The following is a 20,860-nucleotide window of genomic DNA, read 5'->3' as shown; positions in this document are numbered from 1 at the left end:
AACCGTTCTAACCCCCCCTCCCCTACCAAATGATAACCCAAGTTGTACTCAAAATCTTTAAACAAACGTTGTTGACCTTATTTTATATTGTTATGCCAATGGGATTTGAAATTAAATAAAATTATTAAATTTATAACTTGAAATCTACTAATAGTCATATTGTGGCTCTTGAGGTGACTAATATTAAGATTTTGGGCGAAAAATCGTCAAAATTATTTTTCAATTAAATTGAAAAAAATGAGTCAAAACAAGGTCCAAAACACCATTACTAACATTTTTAAGCCGATTTAACAAGGATTTGAGTCAAATTACACTCCAGGGGCCGTAAATTGGTTGAGTCGAAATATCAAATTTTAACGCAAAAATGGGTCATAGTTCCACAAAAAATGACATTACAGGAGAACCCCTTGATGGATTTGAGTGAAATTTTTTTTAAAAGTTAGATAATAATGTCTACTTTTAATTTTGATGAAATTTGGGCCAAGTGTAACTTATAAAAATTAAATGGTCAGCGCCTGAAGTTAGGGTACCCTATTTGTAACATAAGGGTATCACATAAAAAAACATTAAAAAAGAATCACATGACCGATCAGGATGAAATTTTTTTTGAAAGTTAGGGGACATGATTAGCTACCATTTGAATCCGAGTTTGTTCAAATCGGTCAACCACAGGCTGAGATATACTCGAAAGTGTATTTTTTCACTATGGTCCACTAGAATGGCTGTCACGACTGAACCGCTTGACCGATTTTCGAAAATTTATCAGATTTGGAAAGGGAATTAAATTACCTTTCCAACGATACTCTATTCATCAAAATCGGTGCACTAGCAGCCGAGTATGCAACGCAGAGTACAAAGTGAAAAATTGTAAAATATTGAAAAAAGTATCTTCTACCTAGTTTTACCAAAATGGCTGCCAAAAGCGAACGGATTGACCGATTTTCAAAAATTTACCAGGTTTGGAAAGGTGAGAAATGTACCTTTCCAAAACTGGTAAATTTTTTAAAATCGGTTAACCACAGCCGGAGATATAGCCACTTAAAATTTGCCTTCAAAAATATCCCATTTTAGCCTTGCCCGGAAACTTTTCGCGAGTAGTGTATATAAATTATGCGTTTTCCAATAATAATTCTTTCATGTATTATATTGCAAAAAGGGAGGGAGGAGAATGGGGTGGATTATAATTTTCTCAACTTGATTTTTTTGTCAGATTGTGAAATTCAATTCATAGGTCATGAATATTTTCATTAAAAAAGCATTTTCGACAAGAAGTAAAACATCCTTTTGGATTATACTTTACAAAATTTCATGGAAATTGAAACCCTCAATTTCCATAATCTCTCCTAACATAGTGGTGTGTCTTATGTGAGTATATATTTCAGACAAGAAGTCAATATGTGACATCTCATCGAATTCACAACATAAGGGATTATTATGGAGCGAAAAGACATGAAATGAAGTGGAAAGTGTAGTCCTGGGGGGCGGCGGCATAGCAGGAGGTCGTGGAGATGCTGTGTAAGGAATTGGAACAATCATTAATCTCCCAACGTAAACTCCAAATTCGAAGAGATATATACATACATAGGGAGAAAAGCGCGTGGAAGACGAATGAAATTCGATAGAGGTTTTTCTCTCTTTGTTCACGATCTGCTAGTCGAAGCTACAAGAGGGGGGGGGGATGTGGAGAATGAAGGAAGACATACAGGAGGAATTAGAGGAAAATTAAAGTGAATCTCTAAATATTTCCTCTTGTGTTCTTTCCTTTTTGTATACGATAGAGAAGTATACGGAGTTTTTGCAATGATGATGACATTGTGCAACTCAACAGACGAAGAAAAACCCCCCATAAATCCGCTTATGGCATCAAAAACCCACTAAAAATCAATTTTTATCCATAATTCCTCGCTCAACAAAGTATTTTCTACACTCATTTTTTTCTTTATCTCTCCCCACCCCCTTACTTCTCCCATTTCCTCCCCACCATCATGTCATTTTATTCATTTCCGCGCATTTATGCAGGTATCGCAGAAAAGTCTTCTCCATATAAATTTTCAATCAGCTTTTCTTGGTAAATCGAGAAGAATTTCTCTATCTCTTATTTCATTCCCAATCCATATTCAATGCTTCCCCTCCCCACTCCTACATCGCACAGCATTCCCCAATCATGCAAAAGGTAGTGAGGGGGTGGTACAAAAATATAAACACGACATTTTCTTGCATGACGAAATGGTAACATACACATAATCATAAAGCAATAGTGCTGTAAAAAAAAATTCACATTTTATGCATTAGTTGGAAATTGCTGTGAGAAAGTTTTTCCATATCGCAATGAAAATGCCATAAATCGATAGAAGAAGAAAGTTAGTATATAGTTGAAACATTAACAAGGATTTTACTTATGCTTCCACCACGCCGCATATTATAGCACCACTTGTTCCTATTCCCAGTATACATTGGGAATAGAACTTGTGCAAATGCGAGAAAGAATTGATCTTATAAAATATTTAAGGGTTCTCCCCCATGGGGGGTTGGGGTTGGGGAGAAAGAATGTTTGTAGCTCTATGCATTTTTATTATTTCATTTTGCACACAACCACCCCCGTAAGGCATACAAAAATTCCATCCAGACACCATAAATACGCGCCCTAAATCGCATTATGCATTCGCATATAGAGAGGAGGATTATTGATTGAAAATTGCAATATTTTCTCACACACAAGATAAGTCATATAGAGAAATTTATTAGCATATAAAAATTTCAAAATAACTTTTTTTTATCTCCAAAGCAATAAGTTGAGGTGACACAGAGTTAAATTTAATGTAGATTTTGAGCAAAGGACTTTATCCGCGCTTTCCACATATATTTTGTTTCGTATTCCACGTATATTTTGAGAATATTTTGTCAAAAATAATTCAAGCTCTTTCAACGACAATTTAAATATTCCCTTAAAGAACATATATTTTTAAAAAAATCTTTTATTCTTTCATCTATAATTTACATTCATTACAATTTTGTTGAGAAGAAAAACAATTTACAGAGAAATGTCCTAAAAATAAATTTCATTTTCACTCTTTTCCAGTGCTATGACACATCCGGCATTTATGTGGACACCCCAGAGGGTGTGACAGTACCCGGGCATGGTCCTCCACCATCGTACGACCAAGTGGTAGCACTCGACGAGATGGCAGCTCGTCATCCGGGTGCCTTCAAGACAACCCGGCCCGCAATGAGACACAGTCAGAGCCATCCGGGACACTTCTGTCCATTCATGCTCCTCGAAGCGGAAACCACAAAGTGCCCAGAGTATGCCCAACTCAAGTGCGACGACTCATCCGGAGGTGATGGTGGTGGTCAGGAGGAGGCTGCTGCTGCGGGAAATTCAACGCTCCTCACACCCCCAGACGCGGCAAAAGTTGAAGAACAAATTCTCTCACCGAGGCACATTGTCACTGGCAAATTGACCCTATCGCCCTGTCAGTGCCAACAGATGGACAATATGAATCCCATTGGGGAGACAATGGACTGGAGCTGTAGTGCAACCCCCGAAGATGAAGACGACCACCCAGATGTCCACTTCATTGCACCAACTGAGACAAATGGGAACACCATTTACCAGGACACTGAGATACAGCAGTGCAGCTGTACGAGGAACAATAATTGTCTACCGTCCACATCATCGTCCATCGCATCAGCACACGGATGCTGCTGCAGCAACAACAACAACATCCAAGGGGTGCCCAATGATGGGGATCCAAACCAAAATCCCGGACCAATTGATTTTGAGACTCTCAATGAGAATGGACTCGTTCGCATTGACATCAGCCAGATAATCGATAAGACAGGATTGCCTACGTACGAGGCAGCCATAAGATTGGAATCAAGTGGATATGTCTAGTGCTAAGATGCTGGCAGTGTGGCATCACCCCAGGGGAGAGATTTTCCTCCACCCACCACACCACTAACTACACATGATTCCCACCACACCAAATGGCAGTTCTATCGACGACAATTCGAACATTTTGAGAACGAGGGGACCCATATACATTTAAATTTAACAATAAATAATAGAAAATGTTCTACATGGCATGTCCTTCGTACTACATAGTTGGAGAACCGCATATGTGTGAAATGTCCCCGAAGCAGTGAATCTCAAATCACTGTCACACAAGTTAAAAGACATCCTCATACAAGGCAGCCAAGCAGCATTATAATGCGAATGTGAGAAGCCAATACCCGGCATACGGAGAGAAAATTGGTTGATAATGAGACATGAAAATGGCATGAAGAAATGGAATGTGTTGCAATTGAGATACTTTTCCGAGAGAGCACTTTGCCCACCCATCTCGCACCCACAATCACCCGAAAAAATCCCATTCAATTTGGCAACCAAAAAATAAACGGAACGACAAAAGATGAGAGACACTACCACCACCCCCAGGAACACGCATTGATCAATTTGGCGGATAGAAAGCGCAAAAATCCCCGCGAAAACACAACGTTTTATGTTTGCTTCTATCGAAATGCATATCAAAGTGGATTTCATACGTTAGAAGAAGAGACATTGCAGGGACATTTCGTATAGAGTTCATATAGCAAAAAAAACCTCCTAAAATCCCAACAATATTTCTCACAGCGAATAACATTAGTCAAACGTTTAGTTTTTGATAAAATATTGGTATTGAATTTAACAGAAAAAAATGTAAAACTTTGCAGAGAAATATTTTTAGTTCTGCCACATAAAATCTATGCCGTTTTGAATTGAAATATTTGCAAATATATTTTATGTTTGACATTTATTCAACAATTTTGACTTTTTCAAATGTCCCTTAAATGGAGTATTATTTGCTGATATATATGTTGAATATAAGAGGCGTTTATTTAACCCTTTCATGCCCTCAACAAGTATTTCGATTCATTTTCAAGTCTTTCAAGTAGTTTTCTAAATGAATTGTAAATTAAAAAGAAGAAGAATCTGTGTTCTTTAGAAGAGCTCCAATTGGCTGATCATCACGAACAAAGCTTTCTCATTGGCTACTTCACCTCTTCTACGTCACAACCTGGTGGTGATTCGATGCATTTAAATTTTGAACAAATTATTTAATTTTTCAATCGCAAATAGTAAGAAAATCGCAATTTTTGCTATAGAACTCACGAATGACCCTGCATTAGTGATAGTTGAACCCTCTAGAAATGTAAAAAAAAAATAAACCATTTTGTGTATAAAAGTCGAGTCTTGTACAACTTACCAACAAAAAAAAGAGATAAAATTGCAGAAAAAAAACATGATGTACAATAGATCAACACTGAGTGTTTGGCTATTTTTCACTGTTCCATTCCCGCCCAAAAAATGCCCTATCCATTCACATAATTAATGTCACTGAACCTCTAACAATTACGCGCCAGAGTGTACAAGAGAAACAGCAATTCTAAACATACTCACACAAAAAAAATGAATATTAATTGCATGAAATAAAGAGTTCACCGACGCCAACGTTGGAACGCCATGCCATAAAGTCCTCCGCAATGCCACATTTAAGAATAAATAGTCCAAGCAACGAGAATAGTATATAAAATGTACATAATAGTACATTCATCGAAGGTAGGGGTAAACAGTTAAAATAATAATTTCCAAATGAATGCACACATAAAATTGAGAAGTCTTTCTTTTACATCTCAGTGATTTGTGTGTTAAGTCTTTTTACTCGAATTCGCACCATTTTGCACGATTGCCGAAGAAATTCTCACTCGCAGAGATTTTCTTCCAACTTTCTTCACCATCTTTGGGTATAAACCAAATTGGATATGCGATGATACACTGAATGTGGTTGCATGGGGAAAAAATTGAAGGGAAAATGCAGTAAATTCTCCACATTTTTTTCTTTCTTTCTCAACTTTGTGGTAAAGTAAATGAAGTGTTTAAAAATGTGGTTGATGCTTTATTTACTCGCTACACATACACCATGCCTTACGCAATCGCATATCACCAACAATTCATCAAGTTTATTTGTGAATTTACTCAAGTATTTTGCGATAGCTAAATGGAAATTGGAGATATGGAGAATTTTCAATTTGATTAGGAACCTCTAATGGAGGTTGATAAAGATATATAGGTACAATTAGAAGTTGGATGTGAAAATATTGTGATAATCCTATGCATAGTTCATTGCACATACTAAATACTTAGATTAAATAAACATATTTTAATATTATTTGTTCAAGCTTTAATCTCATACTTTCTTACTATTTTTTAAAATTTCGTATTTTGAAAAATTATATCATTTTTAATTCATTATCAATTTTTTTTTATTATAGTAGTTTTATAGCATCCAAGACTCAGTATTTTCTCTGGTAAATATCATTTGCCATAAAATTGATGAAAAGCGACCTCATTTTTTGGAAACCCCAGTAGTGGTGAATTCCAAAAGCTCAGCATTTAATAGTTGTTTGCTATAAAACTGACAAATGGCGCCCTCTTATCCATAAAAATTGTTTCCCAATCAATGGCTGTAAAATGTTCAAAATGCTGAACTGAGATGAGAGTGCTATTTCTCAATTTTATAGCATTTGAACGCTCACTTTGAATAAAGTTAAAACTCGAGGACCTGATGAAGATCAAATTAAGAAACAAAACATCAAAAAATCTATCCAAAAAAGATTTAAATCGAACGTATATTTCTCATAGCAATTTATGATAAAACTTTATCCAATTGAGAGCATAAATTGATAAGAAATCATAAAATAATCATATAACACAATAATTCTCCAATTTGAGCGAGGTTTTTAACTTCAAAGGTTTGACCTTAATTTTCTCTCAAAAAAGAAAATGTTTTTTTCAGAGTTTTCTTTCGACGATATTGAAGCAATTGAAATTTCCTATACACAGATCAGAATTAGTAGAATTTATTACGAAATGTTTAATAAATTTTTTAATTCTATGACGATTAAAAAAAAGTAAAATTGGCAACTTTGACTAGCAAATTCCTCCAAGGGTTATTTCAAGCTCAATGAATTACATATAATGTGGAAAATATTGTCGAAAATTTAACGCTTAATCACTCCATCACTCAATACTCTCCATTTCACATGAAGGAGGAAGCCTATTGAGTCACAAATAGAAGGAAAATTGACATGGCATTTAGCATATTGCACAATAAAGGCCAATAATTGCCATTAATCATCTCATCTGACCTGACCCACTTGACGAATAATGATATTGAGCTAAATTCTAGAATGGAATTCTATTCGCATGGCAAATTAAGCACAAACTCTCCATCCCTTTTTTTGCGTTTCAACCATCGTAAAAGCAATCTTATCGTCGTCGGCGTGAATTACTCCCAGGCGCTTGAGATGGCAGTTTCACAAACCACCTGCCCACCCACAAATGAGTCCAATCAATTCAGTGTGTAGGGGGAAGGGGAGGCGGGGGAGTATAAAAAAAACGTGTGCCTTTCGTGGTTGAGCGATAAGGGGCGAAACTCTCGATAGAACAGGGAACGATAAGAATCAACCCATCTCACTTCGTGCCAGAGAATTTATTGATGAATCCATTTTTGATGAAAAACCTCAAAAACTCCTTAAAATGTGAGCACCTCTTGAGCTTCCTCCACTTTTCACCCACCCACGCATTCTTCTCTCCCTCTCACTCGAGCTTCATCGACTCATCAAAGTGCAATAAAAGACACGAAAAACTTTTGACGTTCTCCTCCTCTTAAGAAAAGCATAAAAATACATTTAAAACTCCATCCATTGACACACTTTTCTTCATCCACATTACACCACAAAGCCCACAAAATGCACGCATTTGAAGAAAAACCAATTCAAAGAAAATGTTCAAATGAAAAATTAAGTGATTTTATCAAACGTGAATGGGTTGTGTCGCAAAAGCCTGGCAAATTGTAGTTTCGTTTGTTTACTCGCTTATGCTTGGGAATTTGATTTTTAATGAGGTGCTATCTTCAAAATGTTGAAGAAACTCACTCTCATGCTTAATTTTGACGGTACACACGTGCTTCACACACAATTTACACCGCTCATTACAGCTCACAACGAAAGGGAAATTTTTTTTTGGAAATGTCAAGTTTAATATTGCTAATTTTCGCTGCATAAAACATTCGTTTTTTTTATTACGAATCAGTCTTATTTCAACGAGTTTATTAGGTAATCAATTTTAGGGGTTTTTACTGCTCTTATTGGTTTTATTGGAGAGAAAGGATTACGCTCGGATTGGAAGAGCCGGGATTTGTTGTATAGGATAGATGGAAAATTAAGAAACTAAGGACCTAGAATGTTAGATAAGAAAATAATTAATTTCAAGAAAATATTGATTGAAATATACAGGAATAGAAATTTTAAGAATTAAAAGAAAAAGAGAGCACAAGCTACCTAGAAATTGATTTAAACCAGACAGTTTTAGGAAAAGCTCAAAAAATAAATTTTCCTTATGAAATTTATGGATAATATGATACTTAAAGCTTTTTTTATATTTATTTATCTTACTTTGCTATAGCCCAGATCTCGCCTAATATTACCTACTGAAAACGTTACAAATACTAAATAATTAAGTAATCCCAAACACTTAAACTATTTTTGTATAAGTTTATAGTTTCAAAGAACACACAACTACAATAAAAGAAAAGAATAATCTTTTGAAACTTTCAATTAAACCTTTTCTCCCACTTTTAAACCAACATTCCGTGTAAGGTGGGATGCATTTATAATCGATTTCCGTCAATACCAATTAGTCACACACATGTTTGTGAAGTCAAGTGTTTGCCAAAGCACTTGTATTTACCCCAAATTGTATTTACCATGCAAAAAGCCAACTGTTAATATTATTATTACTAAAGCTATTAATAAAATATTTGCACGCATTTATTGGTAGGGCAATTCTTCGTTATGACGCTTATCGCGTTTTGAATGCGATAAGAGTTGTACCTCAAACATGCTGTTAAACATGCTCCTGAAGAGTTCCCGAACATAATTTCACGATGAAAAGATTAAAAAAACATTTTTTTTCAGTGGGGAACAGCGCTCTTGAACTTTTCCAAGATGAGTCATTTTGGCTTTTGAGAATTTTTGCCGATTTTACCCCAGAAAATTTAGCTATATATGTACAGGAAATGAATTGTGAATTATATGCTTTTTCCCTTGTGGAAGAAAATCTCTGATTAAGAGGTCGAGGAAATGCTTTGGTGGATTTTCCCGCGCTTAAGAGGGACTTTACGACTGAAATATAAATATAGCACAAAAGGAGGAAATGTTTGCAAATTAAAAGGCAATATTTTTAACGATTCTTCAAGCACTCGACTATATTTTTTTGCAATCTTAAAAAGACATTACACGGCAATTAGAAAAAAATAATAAAAGCATTTTTTAATATGGTTTCAATTACCTTTTTTTCCTTTATTTTATAATTATTCTTTTTTTTATCATTTTCTTTCTTTCAGTATGGAAATGAGGGGAATTCTTGAAATTTGTAAAGCAAAGTAATTTCTTATCAGAAACTATTTGAGTGCGCAAGAAATTCTTTTAGTCATAAATTTATTTCTATTTTTTATCGCTTCTAATGCCCACAATAATGAAATTTATTGCTCGATTTATCGAGGTTAAATTACATCCAAATTGAGCTTGATATTCCTTGGCCCAAATGCTGAATTGAGTAATACAATTAAATTCTTTTTTTTTACAATCAAATCCACTGTTAAAAAAATACTTTGGACAATCGGCTATAGCGCTATAGCTAGTCTAGATTTAGCCCTAATAAAGAGTTAATCAAACTCATAAAAAACTCTAAAAAAAAAAGAAAGAAATTTTAAAATCATTTTTGCGATTAATCTGTTAAGAGTTTGAATATGATAACACCTTAAGAAGAAACATTTTGATGAAGCCTCTTCAATGATCAGCACAGCATCTTAAAATCTAGCTCTAATTCCTCTCCTACTTGAAATATCTTCCTACAAGAATCCAATTATTCATGTTTGCTCACCAGCAACACCCAATAGGCTTCAGTATCAAGGTCACACAGAATGAGCAATAGAAAATATTTCAATTCCACTTTGAGCTCATTTCTTGGGGATTTTCCATAAAATTGCTGGACTAATTTTGAGGGTCTTCTTCGCGCCTTAACCTGCTGGCCGCCAAGACCTTGGAGCTTCCTTAGAGCGCCAAGGTGGGGTCGTTGAACGACCCCAAGAAGGAAGTCGATTTTCTCATATACTATAAAACCGGGAACTGTCGGGTCACTACCTTTAGACTCCTTATATAGTCCTCTTGCCCCTTGCATCACAAATTTTCCACCACAAAACACGTAGAAGAAGATATTAAGGAAAAACATTTTTCACTCATTTTTCACAATTTCTTCTTGAGAAATTTGCCACGAAGTTGACTGCAACTGCTATTTTTTTTCACTACTTCCCCACATTCCCCTCACTTCCCGCACCGTGACAAATGGCAATATTTCTGGAAAATTCTTTATTCTTTTTAACACTTATGTGCTTCTGACTATATTTTATGCGATTTATGCTACTTATTCGCGATAATTTTGACACTGAGACGGTAAATTGAGAAATAAAAACAACCCCACTGGCACACGGTTCATGACGTGACTAACTTCATTCTAAGAAATTTTCCGCAGCATGGCCGTTACACCAATTTTTGAATTCCCTTCTTCTACATTTTCCTTAATAACTTTTCTTGTGGTGGTCGGATTGAGCTGAAATTTTTACACAACCTCCTCAGATAACCAAGGAACTTATTTCCAAAAGATGGGAACGCTAACTTTTATATTTATTAAGTTATAGCACGAAATATAGGGCTGGGGTCGTTCAACGACCCCGCTTGGCGGCCTAGAGGTTAAAATCCCTAATTTTCCCCGCACAAGAGCGGATACTTCAAAAGCATTTTCATCTTGTCCCTCGTGCAAAAGCAGTGCACTTGAGGAGGAGGAAGGTATCACATGAAAAAAGTTTTATTGTCCCACATTTTTATGGCTCCGTCACACCTTAAAAACTGTCTCACCGGTGTTTTCGTGGAGCCTCCAATTTGCATGTGCCTCGTTTTTTTTATGAATTCATCTCTGTTTACGTAAAAAAAATGCCTTGTGAGCGATAAGTGAGGCATTTCCGCTAAATATTTGCTGTGCTGTGAGACTTTTCCGCACAAAAGCAACAACAGGGAATGGAAAGAAATCCAGAAAGTGATAAGTGTGTGAAAAGATAGCCAAATTCTCTTGCTCTGGTCAGCCTACAGAGGAGGATGAGGGAGCTGGTCGTGGGATTTTTCCAAAAGGTCACAACACGGAGATGTCGTGGAAAATTACGTGAAAATCTCACCTGTAGTTTCTTTCTCTCTCTCGTTCCACCTTATTGATTTTGTTGCATTGATTGGTTTGGTGGTGGCTTTATGTAATCCACAGTGGACGGAAGCTCATCTCATGACACCTCTCTTGGGGAGAAAAATAGGTTGCCCACAAATGCGAATGGCCAGAAATAGACTCCTCTGGCGCGCAGGTAATTCCCGTCGCAGCACTTTTTCGCACACACGCGGATTGTCAAGGAAAATTCACGCCAATCACCACACTTTTGACCCCATCTGACCCACAATCCACAGAGCGCGAGGACAGCCGTTGCAACTGATTTTCACAGCTCACGAGAATTTCTCTTCTGGCTCCAAAAAAACACCATTTTTTCTGCTGAACTTTCCGCGAACAAAAAACAAAAACAATCGCCGTCGCGATTCTTCTTCTTCTTCTACCTTTTGTAGTTTTGTCGGAGACGTTTTTGATGGGGGGGCGTCGTCGCTTGAATCATCGAGTGCTGTATGATCAGTGAGTAAATGTACGTTTCTCTCACACGCGCTATTGGTCTCCCTTGCACTTCAGGCTTTCCGCAATTTTTACTCAATTTTCCGCCGATTTTCCCAGCAAAATCGAGTTTTTCGTGCTCTGGAAGCGACTCCGCGTCGATTGGCATCAAAAATTCTAAAAGTTCAAAAAATTAATTCCGGAAAAAATTGTTTTAAAAATCCCCAACCGTCAAATAAATTACGAACCCTAATTACTGCCCGTCACCGTATGGATCGGCTCGTCGACTCTGTCGGCATTAACATCCGATTTCGTAGACCGAAATCGGTCTCGATGTCAGCCGATCATGTCGGTGTCTTTTAAATAGGTCGATTTCGGCTTCGACGTCTGCCGATAACGTCGGTATGTCAATTTTTTGGTGCAAAAGTGAAAATTATCAGGTAAGTTTTTCTATTTTTTCATAAAATAATTATTTTAGATACAGAATTAGTGATAAATGTAAAGAAAACTTTAGTTTAGATGCTAGATTATGGTCAGAACATGGGGGATTCTGAAAATCCGGCCAATAAATCTTCCAAATTTGCAATTTAATATTTGCCTTCTTTGGGGTCATTGTTTTTCAGAGTCTCTAACAATTTCATACAACCCTCATTTTTAGGTAAATTTTATTGAATTTTTCTTGGCATGATCTTGATTCTTGCAGTGTGTGATGGTTTTAGATTTATGGTGGAATCTTCGTGTTGCGGAATCAACGACCAGCACTGAGTGTTCTGGGCAAGAGCGACTACCCATGTGGTGAGGAAGTTGGTCTGGTGATCATTGGTTCCGGTTCCGGAGGCTGGCTGCTATTAAAGCTGCCCAGTTGGAGATGAAGGTACGAAACACGTTAAGTTTGGTTTGTTTCCTTGATTCAGTAAGAACTGATAAATTTCTTTTTATCCAGGCCGTGTGCATTGAGAAGAACGACACATGTGGTGTCACCTGCCTTAATGTGTGATATATCCCATCGAAATCTCTCCTCAATAATACCCATGGACATTGCGCAGCTCTTCAAGAAGAGATGTATCTCATTAAGGGCTACGGGAGTATCACGTCAGCCAAGGAAGTCACCGCCAAGGCGGAATCTGGCTAAGAGATGACTGCAATGGGAGCAGAAGTCACCCCATTTCCCCGGTAAGTTCACATTATTATTTCACGGCTGCATTTACCCATTCCAATCTATCTTATGAGAAAGGAGTTTACACGTTTCCTTTATGTAAAATTAAAATTAAATTAAATAGTAAATTTTGTCGATTATTTTGCAGACGGATGGGTCGAAAGGTCATAAAACGAAGGCTTGAAAAATGGTACATATACTTTAGAAATTATTTTGTTTTTAATTTATCTAATGATTAAATTTTTGCTTGCCTTTCTATGCCGGAAGCATCTACAAGGGGTGTCCATATCAACGTACACGCGACTGTGACTTTTAAAAATCCACGTGGGAAGCTAGCTGCCCCTTAGAGGGATACCATCAACGGAAACATCCACAACTCTGCATGGGAGTCTAGCTGCCCCTTAGGGGAATACCGTCGGAGGCACCAGAGGCACTCGCAATTCTTCAGTATTAAAAAAAAACGACGTTCTTCAAGCTTCCGTCGTCGAAGATCTTCGTGTTACAGCATGCATCATGGGATTCACATGCAGATAAGCCCAAAATTAATTTACCTTATCAAAATTGATCAAATGTGCCCTTTTCTATACCCTAATCATACCCTTTTTTCCAAAATATCCTATTTTCCGTAATAATAATTTTATCCAGAAAAATTGTGAAAAATCATCATTTTTTGAGTAAAAAGTGATGATCATGTGTAAAACATGATAATTTTTTATTTGATTATGATGATTTATAAAAAAAATCAAAGACAAAAATATAATTATAAATTGAAAAATATTTTAAAAGAAAAAAAAAGATTTAAAAAATGTTTAAAAAATATAAATAGGTTTTTTTTCTAATTTAATTCTTAATGTAATTCATCCTAAGATGAGAAACATGTAATTTTTATAAATTTTATGTAAAATTGTTATTATTTTGTATTTTATTTTCTATTATCTATTAAATAAAACTGAAAAAAATAAAGAAAACCCGATTTTTTAATAAAAAATAGATCGACGGTCTGCAGACGGTATCGGTTGTGACGTCACAATGGGAGGGTCGATTTTCGAGCCGACTGGGGTCGATTTCGAACCAATTAATTGACCGATTTTGCACCAAAAAAAAGTCTCACGGGGATAGGGCATTCAATGTTAAATGTCGGCAGTCGAATCGATCTATGCGTCGGCAAATCGTCTGTTGATATGCTCGATTTTGTCGTTCGAAATCGACTCTACATCGACAGATTTACGGTGACGGGTGCATAAAAGCTCCCCGGGGCCCCTGAGTATTCCCAGAAAGCCTTTGGAGCCCCAAAAATGTGTGAATTCGCCTAAAATTTGGGACAAAAATTACCTATCAGAAAAGTAAAAATAAAAAAGTCGTTAGAATTCAAATAACACAAGTAGATAAAATCCACAGAATATTTTCCCAATTTTCCATTCGCGAAAAATAAATTGTATTTTCCATAAAATTAAATTAAAATGTAGCTCAAAAAATTAAATTCGATACTTTTTACAATAAATTTATTGAAACAAAGAGCTAAAGATGGATTTTCCGGAGTTTTCCCATCATTTCCACGCGAAATTACTTGGTGGAAACCCGCGTACGTCTATTCCAGGAGAAGTTATTTCCATAATTCTTCACTCTCTTCGGCTTCTGACGCTCATCTCCGTCGATAAACCAACGCCATCCGTTCTTTTCGGAAAACTCAATTGCTTCCTCCTTCGAATTGAATTGGACTTTCATATTGGACAGAGGATCTCCGCTGAAAATGAAGGAATTCCATGAATAAATCAAAAGGATAAAAGGAGATTCAGTGAAAATCTTACGTGGAAGCCCATCCCATGAGAGGATTTTCCCATCTTTCACGATTATCAAACTCAATTTCCCAATTTTGGATGTTATTTGTTCCACTCTGCATGGCATTCTTTGGGGGCACATAGATTCGGACACGACGAGTCTTCACATGCTCCTCCGGAACTCCCGTAATGGGGCTCACATCAACCTACGGAGGAAGAAATGTTAACACAGAAATAAAATTCTCCGGGAAAATTCTTACTTTCTCTGGCACTTCGATGACTCCGGCGAGTTTGGTTTTCTGTGCCTGTTCTTCGGGTTTCAGAAGCGTAAACTTGGCATCCACAATGGGGGCTTCCTTCTGCTTCAGTGCCTTCGAAATATCATCAGAGCGGTTCACAGAAGTTGAGGAAATCTGTCGGATCCTAAAAGAAAATGTTGTGTGATGACATAACAATGAAAATCAAAACAATCTCAAAAACCAAGAAAAACTCAAAGAAATCTTGATTGTTTTTTACCACAATGAGGGTCCTTGACGAGAAATTGTCCTTAGAAGGCTTGCCATTGCAAAAAACCCACAGTTTTTCACTGATTTTCACGAGTTTTTTCCACGCAAAAAGTTATTTTTCTTCACTAAATGTCAAAAATGTGATGATAAAAAAAAATTCATCGATTCGTCGAATCTTATTGGAATTTGAGGTTAGCTTCCATGGAAATCTATTGGATTCTCATAGTAAGTTGGTTGGAGGGTTGAAAACTTTTTTGTTTGGACGCCGCCGTTTTAGAGAAACTCCACTTTTTTCGCATTTTCTGCACAAAAAATCAAGTTCTAAGGAATATTTTGGTGTGTGTTGTGTTGTATTCTGTGCCACTGTGATTAGAAGATCTCAAGAAAATGAATCGCTCATGTGAGTAGAATAGAAAAAAAAAGATTCTGGCGCATCTGAAATGTTGTTTACCTTGAAAACAACTTCTCCATTGTCCGTCTTTTCTTACTCATTTTACCTGTAAATAAGACACCGGGAGATGTTCAAGGAGCACACACTTTTTATGCTAATTTGCTCATAACAATTACGCAACACAGCATCGCTGTGAAATGTTTACAAAAGAGAATTGAAAAAATAGATGTTTGAGGTTATGTAGAGGCTTTGTTTATGTTTTTATTTTTAAAGTAAAGATTATTCCCGGAAAGAGAAATCCTTGAAGGATCAGCGCTTGTTGTACAAAAGGGCCCCTCGTATCTGAGGCTGCAATCGACGCTAAAAAAAATTGTTTTGAGAACAAAGAGAAGCTGTTTCACAGAATACAAATTACTTCTCGTGAAATGCGTCATGTTTTGGAATGCCTGGCATTCCAGAGTTCCACTTCCGACTTTTTTCTCCCCTTTTACCCTGAAAAATGGGGCTATATTAAGAAATGGTAATCCACTGTCGTGCGTCCCCATCATATTGCCATCATCGCGCGCAAATATAAATGAGCGAGACGACAGAGAGAAAAATAAATGTTTAAAATATAGCTCGGGGGACCACAGAATGCAGCAGACACGAGACGATGGGCAAAAAAGAAGAAAGACTTTGTGAAGTAGATTAATTAATTTTATTGCAATATCGCAGCATCAATTATAATTACGAGTGTTGGTTGTGATTGAAAGCAATTGCCATGATTTCCCATATTAGCACGTTTTAACTGCAAGATTTATCGATAAACACTCATAAATTTTGCATAGAAATTAGTCTAATGAATGTTTTTTGCAACATCTTTCAGCAATCACACTGCTGATTTGTTGGCAATTCTCGTTAAATTGGAAGCTTTCTCGAGAATAAAACAACTCTCAAATTTCATGCATTTCCATTTTCCATCCCAGGGAGTTCATAAAATTTCCCTTCAAGCAAAATCCTACACAGAAAAAGGGGAAAGAGTGCACAGAAGAGTCTAAAATAGAAAACATACAGCCCCAAGAAATCCAATAAACACATTTTCTCGTAATTTTACGGGATTTTAAAACTTGCCGACTAGCTGTGTGAAAAAGTAAATGTCTGGGAAATGTGTAGAATAAATATTTGAGGAAGAAAGGAAATAAAATTATTCAATCCTGGGGATTTTCTACGAAATAAACTGAAACGAAGGTTTTTTTGTAAATAAATCAGTGCAGATCGCTATCTTAGACTCTGCAATGCAAAGGAGTTTATTCATGACTGTATGGGAAAGTTTCTTCTTAGAATAATCAATTGGAATAATCGTAATTTTGTAGAGAATCGGAGAGAAATAAATAAATCACCAAGAAGAATACCCTTTTGAGGATCAGCTGGAAAATGTCGGCAGAGATTTGCTAAAAATGCTAACAATGACATCACGAAATGTGTTTTTGTATTATTGTGAGAAACTTAAACTACATTCACAAGAAACATCGATGAAACATTTGCGCAAATGCTTCATGCATGGAAAAGAACAAAAATATGATTTTGACGTCATTGTTTGCATTTTTGGCAAATCATTTTTGTTTTTACTCTTCTGTCTTTCATCGAATGAGGAATTTTTTTTATACAGAAACGAATAACCTCCTTTTCATTTTATTAAAAGCATTTCACCCTATATTATTATTTTAATCGTAATAAGGAAAAAGTAATCTTTAAGTAAATCCGAATAAATGCAGCATAATTAAATAATGTAGTTAAGAAAAGAAAATGTTGCTTGTTGAATAATTCTGCTAATGTGGGTGGATTTTATAAGAAATTATTATTATTATATTTTACGGATGAAATAAATCACTGTTCCATGCAAGAGCAAGAAAAAAAACGCGTCAAACAATTACTGTGGGAGGAAAATGAAAAATTTTCTCTTAAACAAGATGTAGTGAATATAAAGCCATTTAATTCATTTGTGAGATTGACATGGATGGGGGGGAAAGAGATATCCTCTCAAAAATTGTCCATTAGCTCAATTTAGAGTTTGTTTCTCCTCTCCCTTTTATGTATATTAATGTTCTTCCATGCAAGAGTGTCATAAAAGTGCCGAGAGAGAGGGCAAAAATGTTGTGAAACAATGAAGACGTGCCATGGGCTTCAAATAACAAACTCTTCTTCCCCATTAATGGGCACCCAAGTCCATATACAGTGATTGAGACCTCATTTAACACCACTGCCCTCGTACAAAGTCTTCTTACACTCAGGCTCAAAGAAGAAGGAGGAGGAGGGAAAAAAATACGCGAGAGTGAGAAAAAATAGCGATATAGCCGGGAAAAATGTGGAGAGTGTGAGAGAGAAAATGCAATTTTTATTATTAAAAAAATATTAAATAAATAAAGTTGAGTAGCTGAAGCTAAGGCCAGTCTCAGTTTGTTGGAGACGGTCGTTGGGTGAAGACAGAGCACTGAAGAAAAAGTCTCGCACATAGTGATGTATTTTCTCTATAACGGTTAAACGGAAAAGAAAAGAAAAAGAAAAGAGGAGCTTTAAACAAATTGCCGAGGGAAATCCAATACGATTTATATGCAATTTTCACACTTGAGTGCATATTTAATTAAAATGTTAATCAATGTGTTGATTCACTAAATGCAACACAATTTATCATCCCACAACATACGGCCAATTGATTAATGTTTATTTATTTTTTGTCTGGGTGCAGAGAAGGAAATTGAAAGTGTTTGTGCTCAAAGGAATATTTTCAGCAGCATCTTGTCTGGAATTTTGTGGATTATCTCTTTGCCAAGAACACGACGAGATGAGTGTTAGGGCAGAAAATAAAATAACGCTCAAAATTGAGCCAAAGAAAGAAATTTCTGCTTCTCGTAAGTGACATGTTTTGTGATAAAAAATGAAATTCTCTAGACGCTTTAGCCAAAAAAAAAAAGAATTATTTGGCGCTCGAAAAATGATAAAATATGAAAATTTTTGATGATAATGCCTTCAGTTAAATGACCGCTGAAAATTTATCGCCAGTCTCGGAATGTGAAAAAGAAAACAATTATCTCATTGAATACACATCAAGCACCTCCCGATGAGAAGCACGAATAAATTTACAGTCCGTTTGAAGAGGAAGTTTAATTAATTTAAATACTTTTTGGGGATTCTGAAGGGATTTTTTTTAAAATTTGTAATTTTTAATCGTTGTTTAGTCAGAATTTTATCAAAAACCTTCAAGAAAGGCAATTAAAATTATTTTGAAGGACTTGTACGATTTTTCTTAGCCTTAATCATCTATTCATTTTTATGGTCCTTTTAAATCGCTAAATTCCTTAACTTGTCTCAATACTCCTCACTTGTTAACTCTTTTAGAACAGACTGTGTTTATACTGCTATAAAGATGCATTTTTTCGAGAGAGAAGTTGCTTGTTTTTATTACAAGTTATCACATTTAAATTAATTTCTTGAAAATAAACCATAAATCAGTCGCGCAAGTATGGATGGTTAGATTATTTCACGCTACATATGGATTTTTAAAAATTTTATTTGCATTCTATTAAAAGGTAATAAAATTAAAGCCGGTGAGGATGAAAATTTCTCTAATATGATTTTAGAGAGAGAGAAAGAGGAAATTTATACAAAAATTTTTATACTAAATGTGTGCCCTTTTCGGATGATGAAAGGCAAATGACCACCTGAGATATGCACCTGAAGATAATTTCTTAGTAATTCTTTATAAATTTTACTACTGAATTCCTTCTTCTCTATATCTTTGGGATGTTGGTTGATTCATGCGGAGATTTGCCTCTAAATGATGGAATTTATTGATTTTCTCATTTCCGTCGATTTTCATCATTTTGTAAATTCTCTCAGAGAGATTTTATCGTTTTGGTTTTTAGACATTTTCTTTGCATGAGCTTCATTGTTGGTTAGATTAAGACGATACATTGAGTGCGTCTTTCACGACCTTTTTTTAATGAACCTCTTGCGGTAATTTCTTTTTATAATATTTTTGAACTTTAATGAACTTTTTTGATGAAAAAAAATGCTCAAAATTTGAAAAGCATGACAAGAAAAAGAAAAGTGTGTGCTCTTTGGCCCTTTTTTTGTATTCAAAGTTAATCATCTTGACGCTTTCGGACCTTTCGGATGTTCAAAGAGGTGAAAATGTGAGAGTGATTAAATCTTCTTTTTTTATTAATCTCATTCAGACAAATCAAACGAATTTAAGAGTAAAAAAAAAGAATTATGTGGGACACACGATCGATTTAAAAGAAGAAAAAACATAATAAATGGACAACATGCGCCAATCGTTACAACAACATAAATTGATTTTCTTGATTAAACTATCGTTTAATTATTTTTATTTCTCTATTTGTATATCTTTTCTTTTATTTTCCGATCACTTGAATTGATTTTCATCAATGACATACTCAACACAATGCATCAACACATTCCCATAAACATTCCTACATAAAAAACATTGCTGGAAAAATAGCTGTAAGTATTTTTCTTATTTTTTTTATTTATTTATAATATTCCTTTTTTGCTGCGTTTTATGCTGTGCATGCATTTTTCATTTAATGAGTATTTTTCCTGGATTTTTTTTCACGCAAAATTATGCTTGACTTACACGCGGGGACCCTAAAATTGCTATATACGGTTAATGAAATTAAATGAGAATTATGTAGGTATATCTGGTGTTTGACCCTAATATTGCTTAACTGTTTTCTTTTTCTTTTAAATGAAAAAATAGCACTCTTGAAATCTTCTCAATCGCTTCTTACAATAGATAAATAATAGTTTAGAAAAAAATTGTTTGTAAGTCGATACGTGAAAATATTTCAAGTGAAACGTCAACGAATTTGTGTTCAATTGAACATTAATCAAAAGACACTTCAATATTGTAATAACAATATACATAAAAACAATTATTTTGCTCTCTCTCGTATTGAGGAAAAATGTGATTTACCAGGCCTAAAAGAAATGTATGTAACGTCCAAATGTAGAATCAGCCGTTCTTTTGTCCCATTTGTTGTTTCCGGCAGTCGTTTATTGCATAATAAACAATTTCTGTTGGCCATTTATAGTGTCACTGAAGCAATTCTTGTATTTTTTTTAGTACATCAACATCTATTAGAGGGAGACATGAGAAATCATATTTGGAAGTTTACATTCCAAATAGTTCATCCAACTCGGTTGAAGCTATTTTTTTTTCAAGAGTCT

The 20,860-nt window shown here is 35.4% G+C and overlaps 3 protein-coding genes and 2 long non-coding RNA genes across 6 annotated transcripts in view; 2 read left to right on the top strand and 3 right to left on the bottom strand.

Moving 5' to 3' along the window:
- Window positions 1-5,225, top strand: part of LOC129793209 (uncharacterized) — a 15,802-nt gene extending 10,577 nt beyond the window's left edge. The window contains exon 3 of the mRNA XM_055833027.1: window positions 3,080-5,225. Within this exon, the coding sequence (XP_055689002.1) occupies window positions 3,080-3,895 (816 nt within the window). The 3' untranslated portion in view covers window positions 3,896-5,225. The remainder of the gene's footprint in view (window positions 1-3,079) is intronic.
- Window positions 1-11,756, bottom strand: part of LOC129793178 (probable beta-hexosaminidase fdl) — a 33,138-nt gene extending 21,382 nt beyond the window's left edge. Inside the window, exon 1 of one of the 2 annotated variants that reach the window (XM_055832973.1) lies at window positions 11,331-11,756. The gene's annotated coding sequence lies outside the window, so the exon portion shown is untranslated. The remainder of the gene's footprint in view (window positions 1-11,330) is intronic. The other variant, XM_055832972.1, reaches the window with a different exon arrangement.
- LOC129793263 (uncharacterized) overlaps window positions 1-20,860 on the bottom strand; it is a 70,694-nt gene that overhangs the window by 21,382 nt on the left and 28,452 nt on the right. The gene's annotated exons all lie outside the window — the stretch shown is intronic.
- Window positions 12,060-14,187, top strand: LOC129793262 (uncharacterized). The gene is made up of 5 exons (XR_008750891.1): window positions 12,060-12,240; window positions 12,504-12,674; window positions 12,744-12,973; window positions 13,105-13,146; window positions 13,224-14,187. It is a non-coding gene; the product is annotated as an uncharacterized LOC129793262 (long non-coding RNA).
- LOC129793241 (NADH dehydrogenase [ubiquinone] iron-sulfur protein 4, mitochondrial) lies at window positions 14,442-15,494 on the bottom strand. The gene is made up of 4 exons (XM_055833069.1): window positions 15,251-15,494; window positions 14,995-15,157; window positions 14,765-14,940; window positions 14,442-14,700 (listed from the first exon to the last, which is right to left on the bottom strand). The coding sequence occupies exons 1-4, from the start codon at window positions 15,295-15,297 to the stop codon at window positions 14,520-14,522; spliced, it is 567 nt and encodes a 188-aa protein (XP_055689044.1). The 5' UTR covers window positions 15,298-15,494; the 3' UTR covers window positions 14,442-14,519.

The sequence above is a fragment of the Lutzomyia longipalpis genome, chromosome 3 (genome assembly GCF_024334085.1).
Source record: "Lutzomyia longipalpis isolate SR_M1_2022 chromosome 3, ASM2433408v1".
NCBI classification, from domain to species: domain Eukaryota; kingdom Metazoa; phylum Arthropoda; class Insecta; order Diptera; family Psychodidae; genus Lutzomyia; species Lutzomyia longipalpis.
The sequence above is the reverse complement of the archived record's forward strand: the minus strand, read 5'-3'. Positions and strand labels throughout refer to the sequence as shown.